This window comes from Melanerpes formicivorus, unplaced genomic scaffold, assembly GCF_026170545.1.
Source record: "Melanerpes formicivorus ecotype bairdi unplaced genomic scaffold, bMelFor1.0.p_v2 SCAF_48, whole genome shotgun sequence".
Classification (NCBI taxonomy): domain Eukaryota; kingdom Metazoa; phylum Chordata; class Aves; order Piciformes; family Picidae; genus Melanerpes; species Melanerpes formicivorus.
In genome coordinates this window covers 1,983,350-2,008,730 of record NW_027142400.1, presented here as the reverse complement: position 1 = coordinate 2,008,730, position 25,381 = coordinate 1,983,350, and the positions used below count along the sequence as shown (strand labels likewise).

Sequence of the window (25,381 nt, the reverse complement as noted above, 5' to 3'; positions counted from 1 at the left end):
TGCCACAAACTAATCTCTCTGAGATTTTGGCCATCTCTCTATGAGAAGGCAAAGCTTTTAGAAATCATGGAATTCTCACAGATGAAAAGAGAGTTTGATGTTGGCACATATATGCTCCACTGGCTTCTTCAGTTGTTGATCTAGAAACATTTCTTATTTCAGTAAAAGAAAGTACGGTAGAACTGCAGGCTGTGGAGCATCTCCATTTTCTCCTGCAAGAGGGAAGGCTTCAGGAGACTGAGTTTTCTTGGGAATGCAGAGCCATAGGAGAAGGTCCTTATCCTTGACCCTTTCAGGGAGAGGAAGAAGAAAACGGTCAATTAGGCTGAAGTTCAGTGCCATTTGCTTAGTACAGGGGATGGCAAGGATTTTTATCTTCATATTACCTTTCAATTCTATTTCTGAATATATTCTTTTTGATCTCTAAGTAATCTGACAGAGATACAGATTTTGTGATGAGTAATGATTCCCAAATATTATAAATGCTAAGCATGCTGCCATGCCCACATTGTGCTTTGCTGGGTAGATTCATTTTGTGCCCTATCCCTATTAAACAGTTTCAAGGGTCATCCCAGAAATGGTTGCCCTTCATTGAACTAAGGAGAGCTTTGAATGTGAAGTCCTCTCCTGAGATATATTATGTGCCTGCAAATCCTATTGGCTTCACTGGAAATTTGGTATCCTGTGGAGGCGAAGGTTGCAGGACTCATTGCCTTGTTTACCCTTGAGGCTGACTCCTGAACTACTCTTTAACACAGTTCATTGTCTAGAATTTTCCTCAGCAGTTTTGTCTTAGCTTATCCCAGAGCCAACATCTGTGTTCTTGCTTTAAATCCTCATTTGAGGGAAAATGGCTCACTTGGCAGGCAGAGTTACTGGGACAAATATAACTGGACCTCAATGTAATTCCCCCATGGGCAGATGTAGGCTGGCATTTTTGCTACTGCTTGGTATTTGGCGGAAGGTAATCTCTTTCAAGGCCAGGTTGGGTGTTGGTTAGATTATAAAGCTTATATAACAGAAATACATGAAATCTGTAAAATGGAGAATCAACCATGGGTTTGCATCTGTGATTTTCCATTTCTTTTGGACATAACCATGTGATTTTGGCGTTGTACCCATGTTCATGTCAATAACTAAGACAGCTAAACCTCCAGGGAATTACTGTCTCTTAATCAAGCCCATCATTAAAGTGTGTACACAGAAATGGGCCCAGAGGCTGGTGTTCCTGCCAAACCCCCAGAAGCCAAAAAAGAACATCAAGATTTTAAAAAACATTCCTGCAAGACATTTACCACTGTTTATGCAATCCATCTCTTCCACTGCACTTTGCTGTTGATCAAGAGCATAAGGTGCTGTGTTTCCTGTAAGTCAAGAGAAGCCTCTGGAGAAGCAGACAGGAGCAATGGCTTTTTTCACCTTGATGTCATTACAATCTCAATTTTCATCAAGAATTCTCTTGGCTGCCCCTCTGAGCTTCTGCAGTCTGCAGAGTCCTGATTAAGCAAGGCTCCAATTTGTTTTTCATAGTCTCAGATTTCCCTCTCTGAGTGCCACAGCATATTTGGAGGGCCTGTGGAGATCAAGATCTTAAATCTTTGTCTGTAATGTGTTTATTAGGTGCACACAGAATGCACATATATATATATAAATTACTGCATGTATAAAGATGTTATTTTATCATGTTGCCTTCACTTGTTGCTAAGAACTGTTCCATATAATTTGTATGCATATTGTAAGAATACATGCAAACAAACAAAAATATTAGTGGTATTAGTACAAATCTAATGGGAGCATCCACTTCAAGGTCTGGATCTGACAGGCATTTACTATCACACGGTCATTAGTTTTCAAACAGACTATACATGTAATACATGCACATACAAATATACTGTCAGCTGCAAGGATCTAACATTGAAAATCAGACCTTGAATCTTACCTTTTTTTACATTTCTGGGTTTTCTCTACTTCCCTCAGTAATGTGGACAAACCTTGAAATTAAATGAAAATGGTAATCAAGTATGAGTCTTCTTTTTAACTCTTGTGAGAAATATGAACATACAATTTACAGTAACAAGGGCAAAAGCATTAAACTGACCTGAAGTGGATTCTTTTTACTGACTCCTGTATCTTTCCCAAATTAAAACAAACAAACAAAGCTCAACAAACAATCCACACAACTGGTACACAGATGGTACAGAGCAGAACCAGATTCTTCTGCAGAACTGTGAAGCTTTCATCTTATGCAGTTTCTGCACTGATACAGATTTTACCCATCCATCTGAGCTGTTAAGTTTTTGTGCGCCGAGTGTGAGACTCAGAGATTTGGCTCCAGCATTGATGCACCCCCACAGATAGGGGTATGTCTTACATACTTTCCTAGCACAGTGCCAAAATCTTTCTCTTACTCTGTGACCTGATATACCAGCTGCAGGTGGTTAGCAGTTTCTCTCCTCCTGCCTCCCAGTGTGCTGGTCTGATGAATGGGACAGTCTCCTGGGCTACATGTCCACCAGTTCTTCCCAAGTTGTCGGGCTCCAAGGAGCATGCTCTCTGGCAGGTTTCCTGGGCGCAATGCAGAAATGCTGACCTCTTCCCCATTGTAAGCCTCAGCACCTAGATAGGTCATCTGCACAGGACCAGTCTACAGCTTTGTCTTATTCACTGGAAAAGAAGAAACACGAGAGGACTGAGCCATTTGTAATTAAAATTATGCAAAGCTACAGTCAGTTTTGTTTGCCAAAGCTTGATGATTTGAAAAATTTGTTTGCATATTTCTTCCAGCCTCTATCAAATATTCTGGAAAGTCATCTGCTTCTTCAAACATCTTTTTGGTTCTCTACTATATCTAGATAAATAAGTCTGAGGACTCCTGTTTAAGTTAACTTCCACTTTTGTACTCATAATTCACTAAATTGTCATTACTTTTCAGATACCAGAAAAAAATATTTCCTTTGTTGTTTTGTAACTGATTCCACTGTTGTCACTTGTTAAAGTTTTGCATATTTCAGGTGTGACTCATCCATATTTCATCAGACAAAGCTGTTAGCAAAGCTTGATGGGAGATTTGTCCATGTAAAGGCTCTAGGATTTGACATGTGTTATTTTGCTGTGTCTTTGTGCTGTTACTGTCTTTTGTTTGAATTGGAACATAGATAATTATATTCTAGATTTAAAACAACAACTTTGGGTTTTTTATAAATAAAATATTTGTTTTACTATCCAGAGTCTGGAAACACCTTCAAAGAGGTGATTTTGGTATCTTGTAATTTTCTGTACACCATAAATGGTTACTTGGAATGTGCTTCTAGTTGTCTGCCCTAAAAGGAAAAAAAAATACTGACCAAAAGAATTTAAAGTGCTTAAGAGTTTTAACCACAAAGGATACACAGAGAGGCTAGAATGGCACATGGTGCTGAGCCTGTCAGATTCTTAAAATACCAACTATTTGGTGGTCTATAATCCTGTCACTCTTTTCATGTGTCCAAAAAAAAAAAAAAAAAAAAGCAACAAAAAGCTTAACATCCTTGTTAATTGAACTAGAGCTTTCAGACAAGAGATTTGATTTTTCCAGTATCAGTGCTATAAAATCAAGGAGGATTTAGAATAAGAGCATAGGTGTCTAATTTCTAAAAAAACTACTGAAGCTTTATCAAAAGATTTTCCAAAGCAGTCTGCTCAGAAATGTTCTCTTGTATATCAAGTTATCCACAATGTCTCTTTTCCCATTTGTATTATTCATGAATTTTCTTTGCAAGCTTCATATTTCCAAATCCACATGCTCCTTTTTATTTCTATGCATGTGAATCAATCCTTTATTTGTGACTTCATTCCACTGAAATTTTTATGATGTCACGAAAGATCAGATCCAGAGAAAACATAAGAATTAGCAGAAGTTAGTGCTCAGGGATTCACAGGATTAAGCCCACTGAAAGAATTACAGTCATGTTGAGGCATGATTTTCTAACAAAAGCCAATGAGATTTAAATGCAAAGTGTTAAAAAAAAAAAAAGAAGCATAAACATGAATGTTTCAAAATAAAATGTCCAACATTTTCTGTGAAGGGTCAGCTATACAATTTAAAAAAATAATGAATTGCCTTGTTTTAAACTCTAAGAATAGAAGTATTTTCAACCAGAAAGGATGATATTAAATAGCATATCATCTATAGTGTAGGAACTTAAAGACATTCTAGAATGAACTGGAGCTTAATCACTTTTATTGTGATAATACTACAATTATTTATTCCATTATATTTATTCAGATATCTCTGATTGCCTTTACTGTTTTTCTTATCTGTGTCTTACAAGCAAAAATATGGAGATGGTCTGAACCAATGAAATGGGAGGTTGGAAAGTCTGATGAATCCTATTTGCTGAGCCACACATAATTGGTGTTGGAGTTTGAGAGGTTTTGGGGGGTTGGAGAGTTTTGGTTTTGTGAGAAAGTTTTCCTTTCTGCAGCAACAGTAGTGACAGCAGAGAAGGATCAATTCATTCAGAGCTGCAATAGGTAGGTTAGTCAGGGAGCCATAGCTTTTCAGTTCAATCAATTTATTCTTTATGCAAACCATTCTTTGTTTCTTTCGCTGCATAAATGGATACAGAAGTGCTTCTGCTGGCAACAGACTAGGTGGGAGAAAACTAGCTATATCATTGTTTTACATTATTTTCATATTACTTAGCATGTAGTTACAGATGTCATTGTCCAGTTCTCAACAATGAGATTGTAGAAAAACAAATGCTGAGGATAGGTAGCTTGAGAGTTTATACTGCCTATGCTGAGTCCATTTGAGAACAAGATCAGACTTTCTTATACTGGTCTGTATGTATATTCATGGAAATGTTCTCCATCTGACAGCAGCAAAGTATATAGGAGAATGAAAGTGAGTGTCCATCCATCAAAGAGGAAGAAGGACATCCTTGGCTTAGCGAAAGGTGTTCATGTGTAGTTGGAAAGACAACATCTTAAAAGACTCTGCAGACACCAAATCACTAATGTTACACTTGCCTAATATTGAGGTCTGACCATAAATTCCTCTTATGCAAACCATTTGTTCGTTTCATCTTTGTAGAGACTAGCAGACTTGTCATAGTACAATAGCTGAGAAATTAGTGACTTCTCCAACAGCATGATTACCTTTAGGGCTGTGTCTTTATTGGATGCTCAGCACATCGTAAATTCCATACAAAACAACCTGCCTGCACTGTGATGTGATATCCCTGTGAGTTCTACACCCTAACTGGATGGAATGGGTCATTTTCTTCTCTCTTATGTTTTGTCTTCATTTCTAGACTAATAAGCTTTTAGAAAAGGTACAATCTTGTAATGGTGTTTATAAGATCTTGTCACGTATCATGTATTATACAAAGTCTCCTAGGTATTCTTTGATTTCCAGGTTTTCCAAACATCTCTCTCCCAGATATTTTTTGAATTATTATTTCCTTCAGCTTGCATTTTTCCAGAATGAATATAATTTTGGGTGATATCCAAAGCCCATTGAGGTTAGAAGAATGTCTCCTATTGACTTCAGTGGGCTTTGGATTTCTTCCTTTATTTCCTATATCCAGGAGCCAAATTCTGCACACCTTATTGTTTTAATGGGGATTTTATATAAGCAAGGCAAGCAATATTGGCTTCCATAGTCTGATATTTTCAGACTCCTTTGCACCATATAATTCTCTTTGTTAGCATTCTTAATTATACAATATAATTTAGAAATGTAAGTGCTGTTTATCTATCACCATGGTTAGCTAATGGAAATCTTAAGTAAAACTGAGTGAATTCTGTTGCGTGCACTACCATCTCTTTCCAAATTTGATATATATTCTTCCATTGCCTTTTGTTTCAGTCTTTTAATTATTTTGCAGTTCATAAGCTTTTGTCAATGTTTGGGAAAATGTGAATCATTTGTGGGTAAAGTTTCAAAAGACACGGCAATCAGATACAAAGTCCAGTTGCAGGTTATATGCTACGTGTAATAATTTTTGCCCATATGCAGGAAAGCACTTTAACATGTGCTTAAATCCATCCTTGTTAAGAAATTCAAATAGATTTTTTAAAATGTAATTGTTAAATGTAATTTCAGTCTCAAAGTTAAGCAAAACTTTATATTCATTCCTGAATAAAGAGAACAGGAAGATCTTTTCAAATTGTGTCTTTCTTGTATGAGTTCTCTAAGATGAAAGATTACAAACTATTCTACAACGTTGATAGCTGTGAAGACTATTCACCCCTACAGTATGGTTTTCTCTGAAGTGATTGTGCTATATATCTTACCCAGTATTTGTCCCTTAAATTTGAAACTGGAGTGATTTTAGCGGAGGACTACCAAGACAGTCAGGGCATTGAAGTATTTGCCTTAGTAGGACAAGCCAAGGCTTGTTCAGCCTGGAAAAGATAGGACTTTTGGGAGACCTTATAGTGGGATATCACCAAGAGGATGGAGCCAAGCTTAATAGGACAAGAGAATGAGCTGAATGAAGGCTAAGTTCAGACTGGATATAAAGAAAAACTTTTATATAATGAGGACAGTCAGACATTGAAACAGATTTATCAGAAGTTTTATGGTGGTTTTCAAGACCAAACTGCATGAGCAATTTGGTCAGATATCATAGCTGACCAAGTTGTGAGCCAGAGAAGACTGGACTAGATGAACTTCAGAGATACCTTCCAACCTGAATTATTCTATGATCTTTGTGTTCTCTTCATGTTTTCTGTTGCTTGTGATTCTAGTATGCTCTTGATCTCTCTCTGGATTTACACAATTTTTTTCCTAATAGCATTCAGTCAATTTTTTTTTTTCCTGGAAGAAGTGAGAGATACTGGAAGGTAACAGCTAGAATTCCATAGATTTCTGTAGGAAAAGTACCAATCCATATTCCTCCCTTTTGAAGTTTTTTGTTTCTCAGTACCTTCTCCTCTTGCATATCAATATAATTGTCAGTGGTTCATAAATTAACTAGCTAATTCCTTTATGATCTGGGGATGCATATGTCCTCCTTCTGGTTTGTATTTTTTTTCTAGCTGTTTTATTAAGTACTTGTTATAAATAAATGTACCAGAAAGATTGTGCTGTTCTAGTTGCTCAGGCATCTTTTCCATAGTTTTCTTGTTAAAGACTTAATTTTTCTGAATTATTCCTCTATTCTTTCATTTTCCCTCTTTAATCTTCTATCAATTTGAACAATATTTCACATAATCATATATTGCAGAATGGCTGGGATTGGAAGGAACTTCTGGAGGTCATCTGGTTCGCTCCTGCTTCTCAAGAAGGACCACTTGGAACCAGTTGCCCAAAACCATGTTGAGATGTTTGTTTAGCATCTCTGTAGATGGAGACTCCAGAACCTATGTGGGCAACCTGTGCCAGTACTCGGTCACCCTCACAGTAAAGAAGTGTTTCCTGATGTTCAGATGGAAATTCCCATGTTTTAGTTTGTGTGCATTGCCTCTTGTCCTGTCATTGGGCACCACTGAAAAGATCCCTGGTCCATCTTTTCTACACCTTCCCTGAGAACATCCCTCTGAACCTTTTCTCTAGGCTATACAGTCCCAGTTCTCCCTTCATGTGAAGTGCTCTACTCCCTTGATCATTTTAGTGACCCTTTTCTGAACTCTCACCAGTAGCTCTATGTTATACTTATGCTGGGGAGTCCAGAACTGGACACAGGTGGACAAGGTGTGGCCTTACTGGTGTTGAGTAGAGGGGAAGGATCGCATTGCCTCATCTGCTCACAACACACTTCCTAAGGTAGCCCAGGGTATCTTTTTCCATCTTCACTTACTGCAAATTTATTGGCTCATATTCAACTTGGTGTCCACCAGGCCCCAGGGTTCTTTTCTGCAAAGCTGCTTTCCAATTGGTCCTCTCCCAGCACAGGGTTATTAGCACATTTTGATTTGATACATAACACAGAGCTTGCAGGGGTAAAGATCAGCAGCTGAAAAAAATCTAGAAAGGTGCAAGTAGTTACCTAACGTCTTCTATTCATACACAGATAGGATTAGTTGGGCTGTATGCAGAATTACAGATTGACTGAGCAGGTGAGACCAATCATTTTAGATCACAGTTCAGTACTGTTGCTACCACAGACTTTAAAATTTGTATCAGTTCCTCTATTAAAGTTGTGATTATTTTTTTTCTTCAGTATTTTTCTTCATCTTTCAGTATAATATTTTGTTAAGAGTTCTTCAGAGATGGTTCTTGTGATGTTGTCAACTCATGGCATGTAATGGACAAACAGATGGGCCCAGAGAATGAACATTTTGGTTTCTCTTTCTCAAAAAAAGATGAACACTTTGTAAAACAAAGTCATCCCAAGTGAGAACAGAAACACAAATTGCTGACCATCTTCAAGAAAAAAATGATTCAAATGTTAGTCATTTGGATTACACTGTTTGACTAAAATACTCAGTTTAAACATTTGTGAATTTTTAAATATGAAATCTTGTAATGTGAAAATGTGAACCTTTCTTTTCCAGAAATGTTTGATTGAACTATGCCTACATTTTAGAAGTGTTTCCTGCTTTGTCAAGAAAAGCCAAAGTCATATTTAATTGCTTTTCGTAAGTGGAAATGACAGTTTCCTAATGGAAAGTTGCTCAACAAATTTTTAGCACTTTGTGCAAATCATTTAACTGAGCTACCTCAGTTTTCTTCCTATGTGAAAAGAGTTATGCAGTTTTCTGACCTCATAGATTATTAGGATAATTAATTCATATTTATTAAGCACTGTAAAGACAGAGAAGCTCAGTCCCCCAAAATACTACAGTAGATAGTCTAAATGGCACTAACTTTCAATAAAACTAAAAGACAATTTCAGAAATTCTCTGAATCACTGATATGAATTAATTAAAAGAAATAGTTTTATTTATTTGTAAATTTCTGTAGAATCTGTTGTTCAGAGTCACATCAGGCAGCCAATATGTGCAAAAATGTCTGTGCACCTTTTCCCTCAACTTAGAAATGGCATTTTATTTCATCTGTCACTTTACCAGGTAGTCATTTGGTACTGTGAGATGCTTCTAGACTTTGCCTCAAACAGCTTTAGTTTTGACTATCCTGAGTGATTTCATATCATCAGCAGAGTGCATAACGTTTCTATTTACTCTGTGTTTGAGATTACTCATGAATCTGCTGAACAGCAAGGTCTCAAACAGAGACTTTGTAGTGCCTTGCAAGTAACCTTTCTCCCTTCTGACAGTCGACCCTTCTTTCCTAACTTGGAAAAAGCAAATAATGCACAAGAGGACCATTCCTCTTGCACCATGGTAGCTTTACTCTTTCAAAGGCCTGTGAATTTTCCCAAAGCTGTATGGAAATTCAAGTCATATACAACCAAGCATGGAATTGCAACACCACAATTACCAGGTCATTTTATCCACACATTCTTTTACACAAGCCTAGTACATTTTTGAGACATGATTTCCATCCGCAAATCTGCTTAATTTTTTCCCAGGTAAAATCTGTTACAGCTGTAACTCCCATCATATTGTCATGCTAGGGTAAACTTGCAAATTATGCAATCTTTGTCTTTGTCTTTTCATTACCCCAAGGTTTGGTTTTTTTTCACCCACAAATTATATTGAGGGGAATATATTATAGAATAAGAAGGTAATAACGAACAAACTAACTAACTAATTAGCACTGGGGAATTTATTAAAGAATGCTTGTAAAGAAAACTAAATTCTGGAAGTATATTTCATGCAAGAAAAATTGAACTAAAAAAATCTTTCAAGGTTATTCAGTTCCTGAACTAATTACTTACTAATCTGTAACTTATTTAACATTATTTTCTTTATGAACTCTCTGATATTATTTTCTGTGTTTTGATTTTTAGATAGACATGCAGGCAATTTATATAGAAAGTGGATTCATCTAAGCTTTGGCTTTCATTCAGCTATGTCTGGCATATACAAATCTGAGATCTGTAAGAATCTGTTTCAGAGACATGCACATTCACATCAGTATCATGTTTCTAAATTTCACAACAGTCTTCAGAGCTTCATACTTTGTATGTGCTAGGTCTCACTATTGTGTCAACTGTCTTTTCTTTCTCTAAATCACTGACAAAAAGTGTGTGTAAATTCAAATGGAAGTTGCCTGTGCTGTTGACATTTTCTGCTGTTGTAAAAATGTAGCAACTCAATTCTGATTTTCAGCTTGCCTCAAACTTATAGAAATGGTACAACTGCTGCTTGTTTTTAATTAGTCCTGAAAAGCCAGTAAGAGGAAGTATGAAGGCCACTCAGGGGCATGATTCAGACTAATCTGGAAGTTTTAGCTATTGATCTTTGATGACGTTCTCTTTGCTAAGTCTGATGTGTGCAACCCAGACCAGAGGTTGTTTGTAGCGTCCATTGCATCCTATTCCATCCAAGGCACAAAATCACAGCAAAGGGAGTTCAGAGAAGATGACAATAGTCTTCCTCTTAGAGGTAGTATAAACTAATGAAACAGAAGGTGCTTAAAGACATGCTCTTTTGGTAACAAGAACTTTGGTGAAAAATCAAAATCTCTGCAGCTGATCAATGACACCAGCAATTACCAAAGATCTTAGCCCATAACTGCTACAGTCTTAGGACAAATGTTGAAAATTTGATGTTTATATTTTAAATAGGCTTCTGAATCTATAATGATCATGAGTTTATAAATAGTTTGATGTTTATTCTGTCACTGAGGTATAACTTTACTGACACTAGGGAGACTAAATATGGATCAAAAAGATTAACATCAGTCAACCACACACATATTCTGGCCCTAATTCCTAGAAAAATGATCTTTTTATTTTTGATCTTAAAATCCATGGTGAGTAAAGCAATTTCTAAACACCTTGGCCTGGTAGAACATCTTCCAAAAGTTTAGGATTAGTCCAACCAAGTAAAAAAAGTGGCTAAAATTCCTTAAAGATGCATTTAGTAGGAGCAAAATCCTACTGAAATGAAAGATAAGTTTACTGGTTTTCCACATTTCTGGAAATGAGGCAGTGAGAGAGAAAAGCCCTATATGAGCTGGATATGAAGATGAGCAGTTTCAGTGTGATTGTGTTTTATTTTATGTGAATACATATACATACACATGTGTGTGTATAAAATCCCTTACCTACCTTTGATTCTTGAGGAGTCTTGATTGCTCGTAGTTTCCTGGCTTGCTGCATTAATGCTACTATTTAATATGGATTCTTTTCTATTTCTCTTAACACTGTTCTCACCTTTTCTTAAGCAATCACACCCATCCTACCTCCATTTCTCAATGATGTGTTTGTTTTCACAGTTCTCTCAACCATCTCTTGCACAGGCAAGCTCACTGACCATTTTTCAGTAACTTTTGAGACCTAAGAATGTACTTTCTTCATATGATCAGCTGGTAATTGGAAATCTAGGTCTCTTTGTCCTCTTATTTCCTGGCACTGTTTTCTAAAGTCTATCATGGGGCACCTAGTCATCCTTGGATGCTTCATGCAAGAAGCTGATCCCTAAAGAAGCTCAGATAACTGTTGTCTTTATGGGTCTTGTTTATTGAATACCCATTGTCCAGTGTTATGTCCTTGCCTTGAGGTATATTTATTCAGCACATCACATGAGTATCTGCAGGGCAGATAACAGCATTTTGTGGAACTTTTGTCCTAAGCTGCAAATAACTCTTTCGTAATACAAGCTGCCTCATCCCCCATGCACAAGAAAAGGGAGAAAGAATTAAAATGTGCAATGAAAATTAACTGATATTTTACCATAGCTAAGTAATAGTTCTCTTCTTATTAAAATAGAAAGCTCTTCAAATAGTAGAATAAAGATTGATATTTTTATTATTGGGGACAGTATTTGGAATCACAACTCCTACAGATAACCAGCTCCTCTGTTAAAAGTCATTATTTGGAAATCACTGCAAGGAGCAGGCAGGAATTCTCCCCTTCCTATGTTCACTGTTACACCCATGAATTCTGCACTGCCTCTGACACACCAGACACATGGCATTGCAGGTATCCAGATATGACAAATTGTGACTCCGATCTGACCTTTGTTAGTTTTATGGTATAGCATATACTTTAATTTATTAAAATATAAACCCTAATAAAACTCTTATATAAAGAAAGATCACAAATGGTTATAGGCTTGCTGTCCTTCCATCCTTTTTACAGGAAGAAAAATGACTAAAACTTGAAGTCAGACTCTGGCATGCTTGAATACCATATGCCTGCACTATTGAGAGGCTGGAGCAGAATATCTGGAGAAAGATGAGAGAGTGTGGGTGGCAATAGAAAAAACAACCATGACTGTAAGTTAGCAAGATAATATCCTTACTTTCTTCTGTGGGTCTCAAGAGTGATTAAAAAAACATTGGTGTTTTAAAAATATTGCTGAAGACTACAGTGTGACTCATAATGCTTCAGAGAATGGAATTCTTGGAAGTTTCACTGTAATGCCAGATTTTAGAATGGAGGGCAGCAGAGCTGCAGAGAAGTAACATGAGGCTATGTTGACGGAGAAAGAGTATCTCTGAGGAAATGCAGGCAAGAAAGAAAGAAAGGAAAGAGAGTGAGCCTGGGGAGAGATGACAAGACTATTATTTATACTGAGAACTGTTGCTTGCACTGATGGAAATATTTCACTGTTTTTGAGATTTTATTGGACAGCATGCCTGCCTACATGGTGCTTGATCATATACATAATAAGGCCAGATATGCAAACATGTAAAATGTTGATCAATCAGACAATGAACGTTGTTACATGCAACTCTGAAAGTCCATCCTAAAGATAGTCTGAAACTTTTGAAAGAGACTTTTTCTTTTGGAATGTGAGTAAAAGTTCTGATAATATCAGCTATTTTATGAGGTTATTTTTTATTGGCTAAAAGTACATTTTCATTGGGAAGATTTCTCAAGTCAGAACAGACTTTCTCTACAGAATAAAATAAAGAAGAATGGCAATTATCTGGATTTAAATAGTAGCTTCACAGTTATGGCATGTATCTGATATTTTGCTTGGTACAGTAACATACCTGTTTTATATCTGAAATAAGTTCCTTTGCTAGGAAAGGAGCAGTCTTTCTCTCACCATTCCCCACAAGATCAGTACCTATTCCCCTAAAGTTCCAAGGAAATGGTTTGTGTATTTCACAGGCTGTGACATTGTCAGGGAAATGGAAAATCCTGTTTCATATCCATTGATATGGACTGTGCTTGTACTAGAACCTTCTCCTTTGAGTGAGTGTCCTGTGTGGTATTGTTTATGCTGGAAGCCTAAATACTGAAGTCTAGACTTTTTGTTTGTTTGTTTTTTAAAGACTGTTCTTACATTCTACTGGCTCCTATAATCTGTATGTATACTTTGTGCATGTGGTTAAGTATAATATATTGGTTTAAAGCACTGAAAATCTGTTGATGGCTTCTGTCTGGATAGAAACTTTGTATATGTTTTAAACTTGTATTGATTATTCATCTGAAAATTTACATCTGAGAAATGTCATGACTTCATATTTGGTTACTTCCTCTCTGAATAAAAGGAAATTGTATATCAAGCAGGGGAGCAAATATGACACCATTCATATAATGATGGTCATATATCACAGTTAAATAAATACCTTAAGTTAACAATTAAGTGATATATTTTTGGCAAAAATTTGTTCACATAATTTGATGAATGAAGTGTGCCAATAAACAGTAGATTAACAGATCATAACCAGTTCATGAACAATTAATGATATGTAAGAAACAGTACAGATCAGGGAATTTAAATAATGTGTCTTTGATTTCACCTGTATAACAGGGAAACGTAGATTTTTGAGTTGAGCAAAACAGAAAATTAAACTTTTCATTTCTTGTTTTATGTTTGTTTTTTTTTTTTTTCTGGAAAATTAAACCTAGCTATATTTGTAAATGAAACATTTTAAATTAGAAAGGAGATGTATGGAAATATGAGCATAGATTTTTTATTTTTTTAGGTTTCACATTTAAAGTTTGTAATGCTTTAATGAATTCTTGTTGGAATAGTTTCAGGTGGATGACACTTGAATTTTAGGTGGATTGAACTGGCAACAGGGTGTTTGATCAAAAAGTTGTCCAGCTTTCCCGGACTTATGATCTAGCAATTCCCTTGTTTCCCAAAGCAGTGAACTGAGAAGTGTTTATCCATTATAGGATTAGTGCAACTGATTTGCTCTCATATTGCCTGTAATCCTGCGGATTTTGTAGTAAGTGAACACAGCCAGACTGTTATGATCTCAGAGTCAAAAGTAAAATCTACAATGCATGATGATAGTAGGCTCTCAAACAGGATCTTGGACAGAGTGAAAAGATGCAGCAAAAAAATGAGTAGACAACAGCAAGACAATCTGCATCTTCTCAACTTCTGTAGGAGAGAAGTCAAAGCTGAGAAACACTTTCTAATATGCTCATTAATGGATATACAAGTTATCTAGTCACTCAGAAGCTAATACTGCACTTTTCTGTGCACAAAAAATGTTGTGCCAAATGACTCTGAGTGGTATCCTTAATGATGAATTTACAACCATCAACAAGGAGCCTTCTTCGATTGTCTGCATTAAAGCAGCAGGTGATTATAAACCCATCCAGTGATGCTTTTCCTTAGGCTTACAAAAAAAGAGCAGCATACAAGACAATCGTACCCTTGGGTGTCTTATGACTTGCTCAAAAGTACGGCTTAAGTGTTGATTTCTTTTCCAAAAAACCCCAAAATTTCCATTTTACAGTGATGACATATCTGTAGCCTAAAAAAGAATGACATGGGAATTACAGTGAATACGCTGATTGCTCACCTGGCATTAAAAATAGTACCAGACAGTATTTAGCCGGGCAGATCTGTCAACTGTCGGTGCTGTGCATGGGAAACAGACAACCAGCTCCCTCTCTTCATTGTCCCATGGTTTGGGCCTTATCTCATGCATTTGTAATGCAGTACTGAAGTCTCTCTCAGAGACCCTATATGCTTGATGGCTTCTTCCCCATCCTTTGACCCATGAAACACTGTCTTACTGCATTAGGCAAGAGAAGCTTGACAGATTGGAAATGAATTGTGAATCAGTGGGCATATTCAATAAGTAAAAAGTCTGATTTTCCTTTTTGTCAAGTCCCTTTTCTAAAGATTAGATTTATTAACAAAACAAAGGATTCCAAAGCCAGTTCATAGTAACATAGAATATGTGGTAAAAGACAAAAATATTTCCAGCTTCCAGCAGTGACTGCAGGAAGTGCCGATATGCATCCCTCTGGATAGCTTCCTGTCCAGCTTTTGGAAACACAGATGTATTTCTATAGTGTGTTTCAGTTCTAGTGGTAATTTACTACTGAGTTTCTCCAAACTGCTATTTGTGTTCATGAGAATGCAGCTGAAGAATTTTAATTCAGTCAGTAAAGAAACCAAAAAGCAGGATCAATGACATTTCTTCCCTGATCTGCTTTTTTTCCCTTCCTTTCTGTTCCTCCCAATAGATAATTTCTGGAAGTTATTTAAACTGAGTGAATCAAGTGAAGACATCTTGTCAGAATGGAAGAGGTCCTGCAGGTCAGTTCTGGGCCATGGGTCCATGTACTACAAATTCTTTTCTTGCCTTTGCGTACTATACCTTTGCTCTAATCAGGTAGATAAACTATTGACTTAGTTTGATGGCATGGTAGTTTGATCTGCATGAACATCAAAAAAAACCTAGAGCTCACCATAGTCATTCCAGTGGCATGCCTTCTAGAGTTGTAATAATAATAATAATAATAATAATAATAATAATAATAATAATAATAATAATAAATTAAATAGAGAAACCAAGGCAACTGACTTCTTTATATATTCTGTTTCCCCAGAACTCTTCACTATTCACTGATATTTAAGCAATAGATGTGTTCCAGTTTGAGAAGAAACAGAAATTGGTAATTTTTGTAAATGTATGTATCATTATCATAGTATCATAGTATCAGTCAGGGTTCGAAGGGACCACAAGGATCATCTAGTTCCAACCCCCCTGCCATGGGCAGGGACACCCCACACTAGACCAGGCTGGCCGGAGCCTCATCCAGCCTGGTCTTAAACACCCCAGGGATGGGGCCTCAACCACCTCCCTGGACAACCCATTCCAGGGCTTCACCACTCTCATGGTGAAGAACCTCCTCCTCACATCCAGCCTGAATCTCCCCACCTCCAGCTTCATTCCATTCCCCCTAGTCCTATCACTACCTGAGATCCTGAGAAGTCCCTCCCCAGCCTTCTTGTAGGCCCCCTTCAGATACTGGAAGGCCACAATTAGGTCACCTCGGAGCCTTCTCTTCTCCAGACTGAACAGCCCCAACTCCTTCAGTCTGTCCTCATAGGAGAGGTGCTCCAGCCCTTTGATCATCCTTGTGGCCCTTCTCTGGACACCTTCCAGCACGTCCGTATCCTTCTTATTAATAGGGGCTCCAGAACTGGATGCAGTACTCCAGGTGGGATCTCACCAGAGCTGAGTAGAGGGGGAGGATCACCTCCCTTGACCTGCTGGCCACACTTCTCCTGATGCAGCCCAGGATCTGATTGGCTTTGCGGGCTGCAACTGCACATTGATTATCACTTTTCAAAATAAATATTTCTATAAAATGCATAAGTCCCTACCTCTCCCTTTCCAGTGTCCCTAAACCACTCTGGACTTATTTTGATCTCTGTTTGTAATTGTTTCCATGTGCCTGTCTGTTAGTAGCAATTTGAACCCTATGTCCATGTACATGCACGTGTCCAGAGAAGGGCAGCAAGGCTGGTGAGAGGCTTTGAGTACAAGCCCTATGAGAAGAGGCTGAGGGAGCTGGGGTTGTTTAGCTTGGAGAAGACGAGGCTTAGGGGAGACCTCATTGCTCTCTACAACTACCCTGAAGGGTGGTTGTAGCCAGGAAGGGGTTGGTCTCTTCTCTCTAGCATCCAGCACCAGAAGAAGAGGACACAGTCTCAAGCTGCACCAGGGGAAGTTTAGGCTCGAGGTGAGGAGAAAGTTCTTTACTGAGAGAGTCATTCGTCATTGGAATGGGCTGCCCAGGGAGGTGGTGGAGTCACCATCCCTGGAGGTGTTCAAGAGGGGATTGGATGTGGCACTTGGTGCTGTGGTCTAGTCATGAGGTCTGTGGTGACAGGTTGGACTTGATGATCTTTGAGGTCTCTTCCAACCTTGGTGATACTGTGATACTGCGAAACTGCAAATCCAGTTGACAGCAAGCTCGTACCCTGTTCTTTCCTGATGGTCCTTCATCATAAATGGTAAGTGGTCAAATGACTAAAAATTTTTTTTTTCTTGCATTGAATTTTGCAACTGCCTGAATTTATTCAGCCCAGTCTCATAGTTTTTGTAAGGGTCACTTCCCTTACAACCATTTACTAATGACAGCTTGTAGTTTCAAATTTTATTTATCCCTTAATAAAATACCATTCTTCATAAACATACATTTAAAAATTTATGTATTTTTTAAAAAATTATTAAAAAAATTCTTTCCACTATGAGCTCTTTGGCACAAACTTTATCATTGTCATAATTATGCTTATGAACTTCCGTGAGCTCTGAGAAGGATGTTTCAACACCATTTTTGTCAAGTTGAAGGTACTTGAAGTGAGGTTTTGTGTTGTGAAGCCTCATTTAAATTCCACAGGAATTGTGCCTGATAACCTGAAGTAATTAAATAAGATACTGAATTTTGGTTACTGTGTGGAATGTACATTCTGACTGACTCTTTAGGAAAGAAAAGTAAGACTCTCCAAGAAAATAAGAAATAGGACCTTAAAAATCCCGCCTGGGATGTGAAAGTCCAGTTAAATGGACTGCTCAAGCACTAGTTGCTTTCTAGGTTTAAAAGGGTGAGAGGGAGAAGATGGACAGAAGAGACAGAAAGCATTCACAGAATTATTGAAGCTGGAGTAGACCTCTGAGATCATCAAGTCCAGCATATGACCTAACACTACCACATTGACTAGATAATGTCACTGAGTGCTACATCCAGTCTTTCCTTAAACACCTGCAAGAAGAGTGACTCCACCACCTCCCTGGGCAGTGCATTCCAGTGTCTAATTACCCTTTCCCTGAGGAAGTGCTTCCTAAGATCCAACCTAAACCTCCCCTGGCACAGCTTCAGGCCACGCCCTCTAGTCTTGGCACAAGTTGCCTGGGAGAAGAGCCCAACCCCCACCTTACTACAACTTCCCTTCAGGTGGTTGTAGAGTGTGATGAAGTCCCTCCTGAGTCTCCTCTTCTTCAGGCTAAACAACCCCAGTTCCCTCAGCCTCTCATCATATGACTTTCCCTCCAGTCCCTTTACCAGTCTCATTGCTCTCCTCTGCACCTGCTTTAGCACTTCAATATCTTTCGTGAAGTGAGTGGCCCAGAACTGCACACAGTACTTGAGGTGAGGCCTCACTAGTGCCAAGTACAGGGGCAGAACTACATCCCTAGTCCTAGTGGCCACACTATTCCGGATACAATCCAAGATACAATTGGCCTTCTGTACCAGATGGACACACTGCTGGCTCATGTTCAGACAGCTGTCAACCAGAAGTCCCAGGCCCCTCTTTGTCAGTGTCCTTTTCCTCATTTCTAGGATTTTCAGTAAAATTTAAATCTGTTTATCATTTATTATAGTGCCCATTACTCTATAATGGATAATGGGATCCCTCTCTGCCAGGAGCCATGTGCCAATTGTCCTTGAATGTCTCCAGTTTCAGCTGCATCTCTTAAATGTTTTCTTTATCAGACATTCAAAGATTTTCTCTGTGTTGGGGTAATTCTGGGTAGTGGGGAAGCAATGTGTAAGAGATTGAGTACCTTTCTCCATCTGGCTATATACTTTTAAGTCCTTTCTAGATGGAGGGTATTTATTACTTAAAATTAAATGCAAACAAATGCTGCCATGAACAAAGTCAAGAAGGAGCTGTTAACTTGAGAAAGAGAGGAGAAACATCAGCCAGGCCTGATCTTTTATGTTTGATGAGCACTGGAACGCCTTAGACCAGACTGTGGATCCATACTTTTGTGAGTATAAGCATTATACCCTGAGAAAGCTTCATATACAAAGCTTAGTAGATGATTTTAACCTTATCTGGTAATCTATCTTCACACAGGAATAATTGACTAGTGCTTACTGTTCTAGTTGTGATGTTTTGGGCTGTTTGTGTTTGGTGCATTTGCCACTGTAAACCACTCCCAACATCTCTGCAGAAGCAGGTGGAAGGCCAAGAAGATGAGAAATACATGGAGCAGTCAATTAAATGGAGGTCATAAATCAATCTTTTTTGAAGAGGTGTCATCAAGAGTTTGTCTGAAAAGAGAATTTTGCAAAGAAGGAAACAGGTGTCAAATTCCTTTTGGCAGCTGGATGCTTAAAAAATTTAAAAATGAAAAGCTACCCAATCCAAAAGTCTTGATTTAAAACTCAAGACACTGGGAGGATGTGTCTTAACAAATGGAAAAGAACATATATTGGTGAGGTTTACAACTCTTGGGCTATAGGAAGAATGCAGAATGGTGAGGAAATATACTGACATGACTGAGTTCTGGCAGTATTTAGGACACTGGCACCACCAGTGAGGAGGAACTTGAGGATGAATTTTGAGCTCTGTATTCAAACAACTCTCTGTCTTCCGCATCACGCTGTAGAAAAATAGAGGTTTTGAGGCATTAGAAAAGCAAAGGAAGTGCAATAGCCCAGATTTTGATCATAATTACACCCAGGTGGTTCTGAAGTGACTACACCCGTGTCATCGAAGTTGCACCAGTGCAAAACTTGTCTGGGAACTGAATCAAGCCCTTTGTTTTCTTGCATTTGTGTATCAAAAGAGCACTCTAACAGCTCTCAGTAAATAATAAATTAATAATGATATGATGATCTCCCTTATGACTGAAAGAAGTACAGAAAAAATAGTGTCAGACTAAGAACTTGTTTGCAAGATTTGTTGAATGTGTTGGATATATGATGCCTTGCTAGATTGATTTTAATTTTCATTTCATACATCAGAAACATCAAATGTACTGTTAGTACGTGGCGAACAATACCAAATTGCAACATATAGTTTATAGTTCAAATGTGTTAAACCTCTGATAATTTCTTTGTAAGACACCTTTAAATCCCCAGCAGAAAGTAGTAATGAAAGCAACTAATGAAAACAAGTGCTCTTGCTGTCTTTCTGATGTAAACCAAATAGTATTTTAGTCATTGGTTTTGTTTGTATTTCCCCATTTGTGCCTCAGAATACACCACATTGCAGAGTTACATCACATTCTTAATGACTGGAACCATGTCCTGAGATGTCCTTCTGACCACACCATAACTTCCTTCTTTCTCCCCCCCCCCCAGCTAGAGGACTGTATGTAATTAATCTGAGAATATAATTCAATTAATTATTGACAGAACACATAAACACCACTCAGATATCTTTTTCATAAACCTCTCTGTTTGTCAGGCGCTAAAGGGGTGGAAAGGCAGTAAAAAAGTGCTCTTGAGATTGGACATTTCTCAATACTTTGTATCAGCCAGACAGGCTCCCAACACCCCCGGCTCTTTAGATGTAAAGCATATTGTTCTTGTCTAGGCTAAACAAGTGTCCCCGAGAAAGCCCAGTGGGATGCAGGCTTGTGATTTAAGTGAAAAATATAACAGAAGCAGATAACTTTGATTTGTGCAAAGGAAAAGTGTGATCTTTTTCAGGGATTCTGAGCATTCACAGCAAATTTTTCTTCTGCTGCTGATTAAAATGATAAACAAGAGCTCTGTGTTCAGTTTAAAGGAGGAATGTAGCTTTAGAAAGTTGACTTATTTAGAAAAAGAAGAATAAATCATGACCTTCCACAACCTTTGACCAAGATCTGCTAGTAGCAGAAAGTAAAGACAAGGCTGTTTCTGTAATTATTAAAACCCGAGTAAGGACAGTGATCATTTCTGTCCATATGACCGGAAAATGCCCTGGGGGCCAGACCGGGGAGGGAAATGGGGGATGTGCCTGGGGGTTGCCCGTAATTTCGGATTACAACTAAAGCACCCCAGAAGCGGGTAAGAATCATAGAATCATAGAATTGTTAGGGTTGGAAGGAACCTCAAGGATCATCTAGTTCCAGCCCCTCTGCCATGGGCAGGGACACCTCAAAAAAAGAGAGCGCGAGGTGAGAAAGCAAATGAGGGCTTTATTGTAAAGCAAGGAAAACTACGATGTTGGCGGGAAAAAAAAATGTAATCGCGTAACTGGAGGCTGCCCTTGCAGCCCGTGCGACCTCGGCTAACCCTGTGGGGCTTCGGGGGTGGGCGCGGAGCCGCACAGTCTTTGACACCCTCCAGGTGAGTGCTGGTGAGCCGAGCCTTCACACGCCTCAAGAAGCCAAGCCGAGCGCTGCCGAGTGACCCGGCTCTGGCCGGCGGGGACGCGGAGGCACCCACCGCCCTTCCCCTGAGGCTACGTGAGAAGGTCCTTCACGACCTCCTCCTTCACGTCCTCCTGAGAAGATCCGCTGAGCGTGTTTGCAGGAGCTCTTCTGGCTTTGCTATTGACGCATGGGGCTGGGAAAGGATCTGGGAGGGCAGGGAATCGGAGGCGCTCGGAGGCGGGGGGCAGCGAGACGGCGGCGGTGTGCTGCCCCGGCAGCCGCCCTCTGCGCAGGACTGGAGAGGAGAGCACCTTCACCTGCTGCCTGGAGCCCAGGGTGGGCGTCCGCCTCCTCTTCTTCTCCCCTCCTTCTGCTTGTGCCAACATCACTTTGGCTCTTTCCGAGCTGAAAACAATGTTCAAAGGGAGTGGGGCGTCGCCGTCCTTAAGCGAGAGGCAACCGGGAATGCTGATGTTTGGGAGTCTAGGATCAGAGAAAAGTGTCTGTCCCGCGTAGGGTGGTGGAGAGAAAGCCGAGGCAGGGACGGCAGCTGGGAGTGGCTCACGCACTGACATCTTTACCGTGCCTGGGCGGGCGGTGCCCACGATGTGGAGAGCGGGGTGATGTCCCTCCGCAGTCTGCCCTGCGTGGGACTGCTGCGGAGATTCCTCCCCAGTGCTTCTCTGAGGGCTCTGTTCCTAGCTCCCAAAGCGCAGGCCGGGGAAGCAAGCCCACCTCCGGCGCTCGCCCCGCCGCCCAAGTATCACCGGGGGTGCCCGAGCCGGGCGGAGCCGTGGTAGCCCTGAGCCCGTTTCTGGGAGCGTCCGCTGGTGGAATCAGCGGAAGGTGAAGGGCTGAGGGTGTTTGGGACCCGGCAGAGCCGACTGCGCCGCCGGACGGGTCGGGGAACCGAGACGGCATCTGAGCTAGATCTTTTAACACCTCCGCCAAAGTGACCCGGTTTCTAGGGGCGCTGCGCTCCCACCGAGGGCAAGAACTATAGGGGTACAGGCGGCCGGGGAGCGGGGTCGGAGCCCTGGTTTTTTGGCTGTGAGGGACCGCCCGGTTTTGCGGGGTGGTGCCAGGAGTGGTTACACGAGCTAACCCAGTAAGTGAATGTTGAGGGACAGGGACGTTTGAATAGACAGAGGAGCAGTGTCATGGACAAAACAGGGACTCCAACGCCCTTACAAATAGCTTTCTGCAGGTTTAGTTTAGCACTGCAGGCGAGACTCACAGTACTGCAGAGAGAAGCGTCCCTGGCCTGCCTTACTTTCACCCCTCTCCAAAACTCAGTCACGGGCTGAACAGCCCGGGCGCCTCGTCCCTCTGCAGTTAAGGGCAAGGAGGCTTTCAGAGGTGCAACGGCTGGTGCTTAGAGACCTGTTATTTCTGGGCAACTCCTCACGGCTCCTGCAGGGCTTGCGGGATGCTTGGCTTCACCTGCCGGGCTCCGAAGTAGCCACCTCCGGCACCCAGCTCCAGCATCCCTCATCTTTTGAAACGCAGCTGTCGGTTCGCGGGGAGGGGTGCTGCCTCTCGCACCGCCGGACTGGCGCCACCCTCCCTGCCCAGCCGCAGGTGCGCGTCACGCTGCCCCCGGACGGTCTCCGGCCCCGCCCGCGTCCCCGACGGGGCAGCTGCAGCTGGGTGGCTCTCTCGGCCAGGACGGCTTTCACCTGCCTGCTATTTTGGCGGCGATTTACTTGCATGCACGGCCACTGGCTAGCCCTGCACCTTCGCCTTCACAGGGATCAGCCCGTGGGGGCGGCTCTCCAGGGTCAGCGAGGGACCTCACAGTCTCCGGGCCGGTCTCTAGGACCCCAGGAGCCCCGGAGGTTTTCATTTCCCAGTGGGGACGCCCTATACCCCGCCGTTCTCCTCTGGGTCGCCGGCGGTGCTCGCTCCTGTCGCATCCGAGCGAGTACCCGTAGCCGGGCGCGGCAGCGTCTCGCCGCCCCCGAGCCCCCAGCAGCGCATCCTCTCCCGCCTGCCGCTGCGCCTTCCCCTCCGCGCCGGCGGAAGGGTATTGGAGCGCGGTAAAAGGGAAAGTGTACGTAGCGGTCTGGTGATAGAGAGACAGTCAAGGTTAGACGTGTATTTACTCAACCTTTATTATTTAAAAAAATTCATTTAAAAAAAAAAGGTGAACGAACGTCTTACAAAACCCCCCCACATAAATAGGACATTCCGTTCAGCTCTGGCTATTGGCAGTTCTAGTACTTGACAACATCAGACGCGATTTCCTGGCATTAGACTAACCCATTTCAAAATCGGTCGTCACAAAGAAATACTAGAAATCCCAGTTAGCACTTGCTAGGCAGTACGGAGCACTTGTACACAACTTTTTAGACACACACCCGCACACACACGCAGTTGGGAACAGATCCCGTAGGAAGAGAGACTCCTTAAAAAGTAGTAAACGCTTCTAAAATAAAAAGAAATAAAAAGAAGAAAGAAAGGAAGGAAGAAAAAGAGTTATTTACAAAACACAAAATGGAAATACAGTATTGACAGAGCGTGGCTGGCAAATCAACATGATTTGAATAGAGAAAGGACTATGGCACGTCTTGCTCGAAAGCTTGCACAGCAGCCTCCTTCGAGTGTCCCCGGGTGAAGACAGTTCCTGCCATCCGCATCACAGAGCCTTCTCCCTCCCCACCTCTCCTCCCGCCCTCCACTCGTGTCCCCACCACTGCACTTCTTGCCAGGTCCTTTTTACACTTGAATGACCACCGTGCTGGGACTCTGGAGCCGGGTTTTGTACTGGTCTAGCCAGCTCCTGAGCTCTGAGATCTTGTAGCCCTCTGGTCCTCTGCCTCCCTGGTACATCACCTTCTCCTCCTGGATGACGTAGAGCCGCTCGAAGTAGGCGCCGTAGGCGGCGCTGGAAGCATTGTCCATGGTGTCCACGGCCAGGGGGCAATCGGGCGCTCCTTCCCTCATCAACTGAGCTGCCCGCAGCCTGTCCTGGAGGCACTGGTGCTTGGGGATGTTGTAGGCTGCATCTGAGCTGACCCAGCCGTCGGACGGGTGTGCTTCTTCGATGTACACCAGAAGGAAGTCGGCAATGTCCACGAAGTGCGCGGCTAGGCGCTGGAAGGACCTCAGGCGCGCCATGAACGGGGGTCAGGTGCAGCTGCCGAAATTAAGGATGAGGGGTCTCTTGCCGCGGGCGAAGTCCAGGATGCGAAGTCTCTTCTGCCCGTCCAGCTGGATCACCTCAGGGTTGGGGGCTAAGGAGCCCACGTGCGCCGACTTGAAGAAATCTAGCTTCTGCCCATGCCACACAGCTTTCAGAGACTCCAGCGTGAACATGCGGTTGGAATCGGACACGCACACAGGGGGGTCGTCGGGGGGCAGCCCTTCGCTGGCGCTGGCCACCTCCTCAGCCGTGGGCATCATCAGCATCTTCTTCCTAATGCACAGAAAATCCAGAAGCCAGAGCATCACCGCGGTGAGCAGGAAGCGGGGGAAGAGGAGGATGCAGGCGGCCGCCTGGGTGAGCAGTTGCAAGGTGTGAACGCCAAGGGAGTGGAGCATCGCAGCGGCTTGTGCTGCAGGGCGCTGGCTGCCTAGGGGCCCCCACGCACCCTCCTTGCTGGGGTCTGTGCAGCACGGCTGAGATCCCGCTTCTCTTTAAGCCCATTTTATAGTCAGGGATTTAAATGAAAAGTGACTCCACCTCCGGCCAGAACCCGCCCCTCTGGAACTTGAGCCTGGGGATTACCTACCCCTCCACTCTAATGACCTAAAAATACACAGACAAAAGGGGAGAGAGCCCCGGCAGGAGCTGCGAGGGACGTGCACCGAAGCAGGGAGCAGCCGCTATCAGGCACCAGCAGAGAGTCCGAGATAGGGCACCGCCGGGGTCCGCGGCCGCAGATAGCAGCAGGCTCTCGCAAACAGTCCTGCGAAGGACAATGCAACAGGCTCAGCCCTACCCTCGCCCCTCTCCGACCCGACCCGGCCCGGCTCCCCATGGGCTTTTGTGAGCGCGGGGCCGGCGCCGCGGCAGAGCCGTAGTAGGGGCCGGAGCCGTCCCGTGTAGCTCCTGCAGGTGACAGGGAT

General features: G+C 41.7%; 1 protein-coding gene and 1 long non-coding RNA gene across 2 annotated transcripts in view; one reads left to right on the top strand and one right to left on the bottom strand.

Moving 5' to 3' along the window:
* LOC137452056 (uncharacterized) overlaps positions 1-15,940 on the top strand; it is a 50,486-nt gene extending 34,546 nt beyond the window's left edge. The window contains exons 3-5 of the long non-coding RNA XR_010989954.1: positions 12,141-12,277; positions 15,450-15,522; positions 15,816-15,940. This is a non-coding gene — a long non-coding RNA (uncharacterized lncRNA). The remainder of the gene's footprint in view (positions 1-12,140; positions 12,278-15,449; positions 15,523-15,815) is intronic.
* Positions 15,941-23,399: 7,459 nt separating this feature from the next.
* DIO3 (iodothyronine deiodinase 3) lies at positions 23,400-25,131 on the bottom strand. The gene has a single exon (XM_068160138.1). The coding sequence runs from the start codon at positions 24,851-24,853 to the stop codon at positions 24,029-24,031; it is 825 nt and encodes a 274-aa protein (XP_068016239.1). The 5' UTR covers positions 24,854-25,131; the 3' UTR covers positions 23,400-24,028.
* Between the last annotated feature and the right edge of the window lie 250 nt (positions 25,132-25,381).